The sequence below is a fragment of the Sarcophilus harrisii genome, chromosome 1 (genome assembly GCF_902635505.1).
Source record: "Sarcophilus harrisii chromosome 1, mSarHar1.11, whole genome shotgun sequence".
NCBI classification, from domain to species: domain Eukaryota; kingdom Metazoa; phylum Chordata; class Mammalia; order Dasyuromorphia; family Dasyuridae; genus Sarcophilus; species Sarcophilus harrisii.
This window is the reverse complement of record NC_045426.1, coordinates 284,974,471-284,984,864: the sequence shown is the minus strand read 5'-3', so window position 1 is coordinate 284,984,864 and position 10,394 is coordinate 284,974,471. Positions and strand designations below refer to the sequence as shown.

The window sequence follows — 10,394 nt, the reverse complement described above, 5'->3', positions numbered from 1 at the left end:
TGAAGAATGGGTCTAGGAGAGATGAGACACTCAAGATACAAATAGAAGGCACACAAGTCTTCCAAAGATGAAAATGGGGTGAGAGAAAACCAAGTAACTTATACATGTATGATCCTAGAGACACTATCTGTTAATGTGCCCTTGAACTATCCTTGTGGGCCATGGGATCATCAAGTCTTGGGTGATCCAGATTAAGGTGACGGCCAGATTAAGGAGTTCTATTAATGGTACAGGATAGGGATCTTCTATGGTTGGCTATGAAGGTAGGCAACTTCTTCTGACCCTAGTCTGCCAAATCACCCTGGGGGGGTTGGCGGTGCATTTGTTAGAGACCAGGGGTGAGATTGGATGCTCTGAGATGGGGCAGTCCAACTCAAATCTTCGAAGCAAAAGGGAGAAAAAAAGTGCACTTGGATATTTCTGTTGTATGTGGAAAAGTGGAGAAGGGATAGTCTCTTGTGAGACATTTTTGTCTGTGTGTGTCGTTGTGCAAAATGTCTTTGTCATGTTTGTTCTGTGAGCTAGAATTTGTTAGGAAAAAAAAAATAAAGAGACTTTCCTGTAGACTCCAACTCTGGCCAAAGTTGGAGCTTTAGGAAAGCCCATCAGGAATAATGGTTAAGGAATTTGGCAATTGGTTATTTCAAAATTCCAAAACAATCCAATTAAACGGGGGAGGATTGTGAAGAGACAGTAAAGATGGTAATTTCTTTCTTTTCCTTCCCTTCTTCCCTAACTGCAACAGGGCCATGGGGCCAGAGGGAGACAAAGAAACTATGTTGTTTAATGAAATTCATTAGTTGAAAGATGATAGCAAATGTAGTTTTATGTTATTGGGAATTTAAAGCTGTATTTGATTGGATTTAAGGTTAAATTATAGGTTATTAAAACAAAATGCCAGTAGCTTACCTTAGGGGAGGTTGTGTTTGTTTCTCCCTCCTTAGATGGCATGTTGCTTTCTAAAATTATTGGGTAATTTGTAAACTATGAGTTATGCCTTAAAAATTTGTCAGCTCTGTTGAGTATATGTATAAGTTTTATGAAATTTGGTTCAGAGTTATTTGCGAATCTATTTGCAAATCAAGTTTAAAATTTCAAAAAGTGATTTTTAAAGACAAGGGACAAGAAAGATTGATTTGCAAAAGCAATTAGTAGTTTAAATGGAGCATCTAGTTAGAAGGGTTATTGGTTTGAGAGTGTTTAAAGTATGTTGGAGTAGATTTAAGCAAGTAGGTACTGGGAGGAGAGAAACAGATGGGACAGGAAGAGATGGTGTGAGAGAAGGAGGAAGAGAAGAAAATGGCTTTCCAGAAATAGGGAACAAAAAAGCACAAACCCCTAATGAATTTGCCATTTGCCATGGGAAAGGAGATAGTCCATGAGGTTGGTGACTATCTTTAGCTGAAATATTGGATCCTGGGGGAAATGACACCCTAAAAAGTTTAGCTGTGAGAAGTTGGGGTCGGGAAGCATGGTGGAAGGGGGGAAGGGCAACCATGTGGAAAAGAGCCTTGTCAGGTGACAATCTAATCTTCCCCCATTAAGTATGGTGGGTTTTTTTGTGTTTTTTTTTTTTTTTTAACAAACTACAACTCTTTTCTGGTTCAAGCATTAATTGCTTCTACTGTTTAAAGAAACAGCCTACATTTACATGGTGTTAACTGAATGTTTTATTTTTATTTTTCAAATCTATAGCTGCTCTAAGAGGTTTGTTGGAACTATAAGTTTTCTAAAAGCAATTTATTTCTACTAAAATATCCCATCTGTCTTCAGCATATTATTTAATGTTTATTTAAGTGCATAATATCTCCTTGTTTGAGGAATATGATGAAAAAAATGGAGCAGAATTTTAATCTGATCTGATAATTTGACAGGGTTATTTTGTTGATTTTTTTTTTTTAGAATGAAAAGAGTATTAATGTTACATCTGAAAGTTTCTTTTATGTGGAAACAGGATGGACAACATGCAATTTAGAATTCTTCTCTGTATTGGGTATTTTAAAAGCAAAATGATCTGTGTAATGTTGAACTTAGAACCATCTACTTAGATATGAAGGATAAGCTGTATAAGCTGTGAACTTTCTAAGATGAATCTCTTACTGTGATCCTTGAGAGCTAGATTCATTTGAAGCTTTGATTAATGATGTGTGTGTGTGCGTAGTTGCAGAACTTCCAGCAGTTGTATGTAGTAAAGATAAGGGTGAAGAACTTCCAGCAGCTGAACTTCCAAGGACACTTAACTTCCTCTCCTGTATTTTTAGTTTCTCTAGGTCTCTGTGACCTGCATGGGTATGTTGAGTGGTAGCCAATATGTACTTAGAGTTTAGACATATGTATTTAACCTCAAATGATGACATTTATCGTTGTTCAAGTGACCAACATCTGGACAATTAGTTGCCTGATGTATGGTTCCTCCCAGAACTAGGGAATCTGCTGTTTTTTGCACCAATAACATCCAATTAAGGGATGGGGGAGGGGAGAGGCACCTATCTCTTAATGTTCTCCAACTCATGATGTAATCCTTTGTATCTAAAACCTATAAAAACTGTATACCTTATCCCCTTCTTTAGCCCTTCTACCATGAGCTCTCTCTCTTTCTATTTCCACGGTGGAATTGCTCATTCTCATGACAATTAATTAAATAAATAAACTTTTCTGCTTTTTACTTCAAGAGGTCTCTAAGTAGTCATTTTTGGATAGGATTTTCTATCCCTCACAATGATAATTGCTGTAGGAGATAAAATCTTTTGGGAAAGGAGCTGATTTTTATTTGGAGTTTTAAATTCAGGTATGACCATCTGGATAGATCATCAAACTAGTTCTCCACCATCTGAAAGGAATATGCCACAAGGAAGGTAATATTGGGAATGAATTAGGACAGTCTTATTTCTGCTAAAGGTAGGATCATTCTGACTCAATTTCCCCATGGTCTTCTTTTGAATGAGAACCCACCTGATTATTCCTGAGTCTGGTTTAAGGTGGAATGGTTAAAAAAAAAAAAAAAAATTAGGACAGTCACCTGAAGTAAAACTGCCTTAAATAAATCATGCCCCTGATTTTTCCTCTTATAGCAAATGTCTGTAATCAGAGCAAGTGGTCAGTGGAAGATATAAAACACAATACAAATATGTAGATATTTTAATTTGCAGCCCAGCCTTGGAGGACTTTCTGATTGCTATTATATCTTTTAACTTTTACTTCCTGGGGCTAAAGTTTCTTTATTTAAAGGCATACTTAGTCCAAGTACTTGGGGCCACTCCCACTTTGCCTTTTGTTCATTGAGAGAAAGAAGGCAATCTTATCATGCCCTGATTAGGTTAAGTTTTTTTTTGTTTGTTTGTTTTTTTAGGACCCTAAAAGTCAAAGTTACATTGTATGTTGATGGAAGGCAGGGCTAAGTCCTTGGGGTCCCTGGAACCCCAATCCTAGACTCCTGACTTATTTATCAAAGATCTATACTTACTTCAAATGTATTTTTCATGTTTGTATTATCATGGGGGCATATATGGAAAGAGAATTTTTGACACCCAAACAATTCCCCATTAAATATGCAGAGAAAATGATTACTGCCAGCTATCCATGGACCTAGAGAGGTTTCTGTTGCTTTTTAAATGAAGAGTACTTCACTCTAGGTGAAAGGAAGTTGGCTTATAGATCAGCTGCCTATGTTGCTGATTGTTTGCCCCTGAGCATGGCAACTTTAATTCCCTGATTCCTGCATTCCCTCATATAGTTCCCAAGTAAAGTAAATTCTGAAAAGGGCCTGCACATGTGCCCTTTGGAGGGACTTCAAACTGCTTTCCATTTTGTTAACACCTGTAAAAAACCTTGGGTAAAAATCTTCTCTTGTAAGGCTCTAGTGTTTCTGTGGGAGAGGTCATACTCATTGAAGGGCACATGTTATTTCTATTGCACCTACTCTTCTGAGGAAACAAAAGCAAGAATTTGGGAAAAACATTCTTTGGTATCTATCCCAGTAAAGCTGTTAGAATGAGAGACATTTTTGTTAGCCTCATTCCCCCCCCAGCCTTCTTCAGGTTGGGTTTCCTGGTTACTGTCCCTAATAACCTCTACATTAACTCTCTACCTTTGTTTATTCTTTCTTTTTAACTCATATTTAGTCCTTGCATTTTAATATACTTGTGAGAGTTGCTTCTTCCAGACTCTGAGACTTGATTCTGACATTCAGCACCAGATACTGTGGTCACTAACTCACTCATCTCCCCTTTTCAGTCTGGACCCCATAGAGTGGGGCCAGTTCCACACTCCTTGTCAGCCTGGAGCAGTTCCAGAAGATGAGACTTTCATCCTTTTGTCACCAATGAGTCTGGGTCTGGACTGCTTGAAGTGGGATGTATATATTGGGGTGAGAAATCTTTAAACTGATGAAAAAGAGGGGGGATTGAATGGAACTGATTGGATGAAGTATTTCTCAGTATTGAGTCATATAATCCCTGTTCTAGGAACAGGGACCCTGGAAAGGTCATTTAATCTCTGAAGGGATGAACTTGGAACCCTGAGATACAGGAAATTGCAGGAAGTGACATGACCTGTGGGAGGCAGCCAGGCATTGGTGATCATTGATCAAGGATGGTTACATCCTATTAGTCAATGAGAAGGCTCAGTCTTTTGCTTTTAAACCCCGGACAAATGGAAAGCTAGCCAGGTTCCAGGAGTATGGCAGAGTTGGGATGATGGCTCCCAGGTATGTCTGAGCCTCTCCCTGCAGGGATTAAATAAATGCTTTCTCTTTGTACCTGCTGATGTCTCTAATAAGTTAATTGGGAAGGGGATCTTGCACCCAATCTGTCCCACTCAATAGTATAGGTGATTCCATAAAGCCCCAATCTAATAACTTTTAGGCTAGAGTGTAGGATTGGCCTTTTCAGGCATTCCTCATTTTAGAGATACAATGTTTCTTATTGGAGGATTTTAGTGTTAAACCTTTAATTATCTTCACTTTAATTGTAATGGTATGAGTCAAGATATAGATTTAATCAAATAAATATTTTCATTGAGATTTTGAAGGAAATAAAAACATAATTACTGTGATTGATTTCTACACTTTTTAAGATTCATAGAAATTCTATGTATATTTTTGTGCAAGACAATTAGAAATCATAACCTGCTACATTTCAGTATGATACTGTAGATTTTACTCTGAGTCAAACAAATTGTTTGTCTGTTAGTGTGATGATGATTATTACTTAACATTTATCAGATATAACCCTATGTTCTATTAAGCCTCTGCCCAGTCTTATTTCTAAATATTTCTAAATTCTAAAAATTTCTAAATAAAGATCTCCTTTATACATTGCAACAAGATTATACCATGAACCACTCTAATGGATGTGGTTTTCTTCAACAATGAGATGATTCAGACCAATTCCAGTTGTTCAGTAAAGAAGAGAATCAGCCACACCCAGAGAGAGAACTATGGGAAATGAGTGTGGACCACAACATAGCATTTTCACTTTCGGTTGTTTGCTTGCATTTTTGTTTTCCTTCTCAGGTTTTCTTCTTTCTTTCTAGATCTGATTTTTCTTGTGCAGCAAGATAACTGTATAAATATGTATACATATATTGGATTTAGCATATACTTTAACATATTTAACATGTATTGGACTACCTGGCATCTAGAGGAGGGAATGGGAGGAAAAGGGGGAAAAGTTGGAATAGAAGATTTTGCAAGGATTAATGTTGAAAAATTACTCAGGAATCTGTTATTTAAATAAAAAGCTATAATATTTAAAAAAAAAAAAAAAAAAAAAAAGGATAGACCCTGTCAAAATAACATTTCCTATTTTGAAAAGATTTCTCAACTAGCCAGTTTGGGAATGCTATGGACATATAAAAGTGAAGCATGGTTTTCCCCTCCCCCCCCCCATTTTACAAAGTATTACCTCTGAAATTATAAGTTCTTTTTCTAAAACAGAATGGATATTATTTCTGCTGCCAATATTTTTATATTATAATGCTTATCTACTTTTGATTTTTTATTTGTAACTTATTTTTGAGTTTTATGTTTTTTCTTCACCTTACCCCCTCCTCAATCCACTGATAATACAAAAAAAAATTATATCAATTACAAATCAGGTAAAACATATTTCAATATTAGCCATATTTTCAAAAAAAAAGTAAGAAAAAAATGTCTTTTAATTTGCACTCAGAGCTCATCAGTTATCTTTCTGAAGGTGGAAGCACTTTTTTTTCCCTGAGGAAATTGGATTTAAGTGACTTGCTCAGAGTTTCACAACTAGGAAGTATTAAGTGTGGAAAGCCAGATTTCAATTCAAGTCTTCCTGACTTCAGGGCTGTTGCTCTATCCACTATGACACCCAGCTATACTCTGCATTTCACTTTTTATAATCATGAGTATTTTGAATTTGTCTTGAATTGTTATGTTGATCAAAGCAGCCAAGTCTTTCACATATCATAATTGCAACATTGTTGTTACTGAGACAATAATCTCTGTTGTTCCCACTTCACTTTGCATTAGTCTTAACATGTTTTCCTGAAACCAATCCCTTTATCATTTCACATAGTGTAGAACAGGATCACAGTCATATGCTACAACTTGTTCAACCATGCTGAAATTGATGACAATCCCTTCAATTTCCAATTCTCTGTTAGCACAAATTGCTCTCCAAAATGATTGGCCAATTCACTAGTATACCAACAGTTCATTAATATACCTCTTTTTTCCCTTATCCTTCCAAAATTAGTACTGTAAAAGCTACTTCAGAGATTTTTTTTTAATCATTCTCTAATCGTTTTTCCAGAAGCAAGAGCAGCTAGATGGGAGTTCACTTTGCTCCACCCCTTCTCTTTTCTTTTAAACAGGAGAGCAGAAGTTTTCCTGTGGTCTGCCAGAGTCATTTTCAAGATTTCCAGAGGACAAGGCCAGTCTGGACAGGTGCCTGCCATCTCCACCATGAAGCAGCTTTCCTTTGCAACGTACCTTCCCATCAGCCTCGTCCTCTTGTCTGCGTCCTTGCACACAACTTGCTTAGCAGAAACACACAACTCTTCATCCGTTCCTTTTCCTGTGTCAGACTCGGCATTCATAGCACAGTGCTCTGATTTAGATTTCTGCTCTAAGGCTGCCCAGTGCTGTAAGCATGGAATGGATGAAGATGGTTGGATTGCAGCAGCTATTGGCTGGAGTCTCTGGTTTCTCACCCTTATTTTGCTCTGTGTGGGTAAACTCAGAAAGATAACACCTGAAGAATCCAAGTACACGCAAGCGTGAAATTTGGGACTCCATGGGCCAGACTATCAAATTCCACCAGTTTCTTCTTAAATGAAGAAGAAAAGAGAAAAGCCTTGAAATAAGATTCAACATGCTTTTTAAAAGGGAGCAGAAGAAGAAAATGTCCAATTTCATCAAGAATAATAGTACTTTTATACTTAGTTTCAAAGGGTTGTGATTTGGCCCTTATAGTTTTCCTCTTTATGTAGTTTAATATCTAGAATTATTTCCATAAACATTTGCAGAATTGAATCAACAGGAAGAATTTGTGAAATACCCAGTTATGTTCCCAGCATCATCTTGACACTCAGGGATACAAAAAAAAAAGAATAACCAAGAGCCATTCTATAGATAAATATAATATAAATATAGATAAATAGTCAAAGTCATGAACAGCTTTTGGAAGAATTGCAAATTCTAAATTACACTAATTGACATTTGGAAACTTCCTCAAAATCAGGATGAGAAATGCAAATTAAAACAACTCTTGAGTTTTCATCTCTCACCCTGAAAATTGACCAAGAAAACAAAAAGGATAGTTAACATTGGAGGAGTTGTGGGAAGCAAGGAATATTCATATACTCTTGGTAATGTTGTGAATTGATCCATCTAGTTTGGTTACCTATCTGAAATTATGCAAAAGTGTGACATCACTGTTCATACCTTTCAACCCAATAAAACCTTCTACTAGATATATACTCAAAGAAATCCCAAGATAAAAACAAATCAAGTACTGTGTAACCACATGTACAAAAAGAAAAAAAAACCTCTGGAAATTAGATGGAATAAAACTAAATTAGCATATAAATATTACTGCTACAATAGAAAAGAGGAAAAAAATCACAAGATTTTTCAGTTCTGAGTGACTGAGAAAGCAAAAAAAAAGTTTTAGAGAACAGTTCAGGGAACATATTTGTCTCCTTTGACAAAAGTGAGGGGGAGGCATATTGAGGGAAAATGTATATATTTTCAGATAATAGTGACTATCAATTTTATTTAATTTTTTTTTCTTTGTTATAAAGTAGGATTGGATAGGGGGCAGGGCAGGACAATGGTATAGAACTAGGGGAAAATGTGATGTAAAAGCAAAAGGCATCAATAAAAAATATTTTTTAAAAGTAAAAAAAAAAAAAAAAAAAATCATTCTCTAATCAATAATTTTAAAGGATTTTTTTCAAATGGATATAGATAGCTTTAATTTCTTTTTCTAAAAACTGCTCAATATCCTTCGACAATTTAATTTTTAGGGAATGACTTATTTTTACAAATTTAGTTCAGGTCTATTATTAATATATATTTGATAAATATCAGAGAAACTTGCTATCAATTTTTTTTGTCACTTCATTGTCTATAGTACCATTTTAGCAAAAGTGTAATTTCCATGACTACCTATTTTAATTAGGAATATTTTTGCTTTTGCTATCTGATATCATAATTCCTACCCTTATCTTTTTTTAGTTCATTGGAAACACATAAGATTCTTATTCAACCCTTTACTTTAATTCTCTGTGTGTATGCCTGGTGCCTTTCTGTTTCAAGTATGTCTCTCATAAACAGGATATTGTTGCAGTCTATTTTTTAATCCATTGTGTTATCTGCTTTTGTTTTATGTGTAAGCTTATTCCATTCATATTCATCCTCCCATTCATTATCATAGCACTAGCTATCTTCCACCTCCTTTTCTTCCATGAAACAAGCTCCAGCAACCCTTCAGGCATTAACCCCAACTCAGACAAAATCCTATTCCACCCATACTACACCATTAAAGATGCCCTGGGCTTAATCCTGGGTTATGATCACTAATTGTGTATTTCCCTTCATCCCATTTTCCTTGATTTCTACTTGTTTTTCTACAGGCCCTCATCAAAACTTTATTTTGATTTTAATTGATGAAAAGTTAGAGAAGTCACCTGAAATGTTCAGGGGGACTATTTGTGTCCAACTTATGGCAGAGCATTAAAAGCTCATATTGGTATAATTGGCCATGATCTGAAACACTGTAATTCAACTCCAACATAGAAATGTCATCTTCCAGAATGAAGGACAACAAGCTAATTACTATCTCCTTTAATCTGTTTTCTCTTTGCTTATATTCTCTCCTTTCATTGGCATCTTACATTTCTATACAATTCTATACATAATATGCAAAACATATACACACATGCACTTTTTATTTGGAATAATTTTCATGAGAGTAAAATTCAAGTATTTAGTGCCATTAGCATGTCTCCTTGGTGTGAAAAAAGTTTCTCCATTCTACTTCTACTTTCCCTCTTCTAGTGTATCCTTTTGGAGGCAATGACCTCCAAATATAATCAACAAAATTTCATGCCCTCTGTCTATGTAAATGTCTTTCCTAATAATAGTAAAATGCTTAGGAGTTATATGTATCACCTTCCTATATAGAAATAAAAATTGTTTCTTTTTATTGAAATCTTTATGATTAATATTCCATATAAATCTTTTTTTTTTTTTTTTTTTTTTTTTTTTGCTTCTTTCCCATCTTTTGTTTGATTCTATTCAGCTCTGGTATTTTCAACAGAAATGTTTGAAATTCTATATTTTGTTAAATGTCTATTTCCTCCCTGAAGGATTATACTTAGCTTTGCTAGACAGATTATTCTAGGTTGTAATCCCTGATTTTTTGCCTTCTGGAACTTTTTTCTTATTTCAACTTCTTTGCCTCTTTAATATATAATCTGTTGAAACTTGTGTGTTCCTAAAGAGGCTTCATGGTATTTGAATAATTTCTTTGTGGGTGCTTATAATATTTTCTCTTTGACCTGAGAGCTCTGAAATTTGACTATAATATTGCTGGGAGTTTGCATTTTTTGATATTTTTTTCATGTCTATTTTAGCTTCTTGTTCTAGTATATAGGACATTTTCCTCTAATTTTTAGGAATGTCTAGGATCTTTCTTTGATAATGACTTTGAGTTTAATAATTTTTAAATTATGTCTTCTTGAAATATTTTCCAAATCTGGAATTTCTTCACATGAGACATTCCACATTTTCTTCTATTTTATTTTTATTATTTTGACTTAGATTTATTGTTTCTTAATGTTTCATAGAGTCATTAATTTCCCTTATCCAATTCTAATTTTTTAATGATATTTTCCTTAATTGAATATTTGTTCCTCTT

General features: G+C 34.9%; 1 protein-coding gene across 1 annotated transcript; it reads left to right on the top strand.

The window, feature by feature from the left end:
* The first annotated feature begins 4,694 nt into the window (after positions 1-4,694).
* On the top strand, positions 4,695-7,252 carry LOC100916710 (transmembrane protein 213). Its single transcript, XM_023498551.2, has 2 exons — positions 4,695-4,705; positions 6,844-7,252. The coding sequence occupies exons 1-2, from the start codon at positions 4,695-4,697 to the stop codon at positions 7,250-7,252; spliced, it is 420 nt and encodes a 139-aa protein (XP_023354319.2).
* Positions 7,253-10,394: the final 3,142 nt, after the last annotated feature.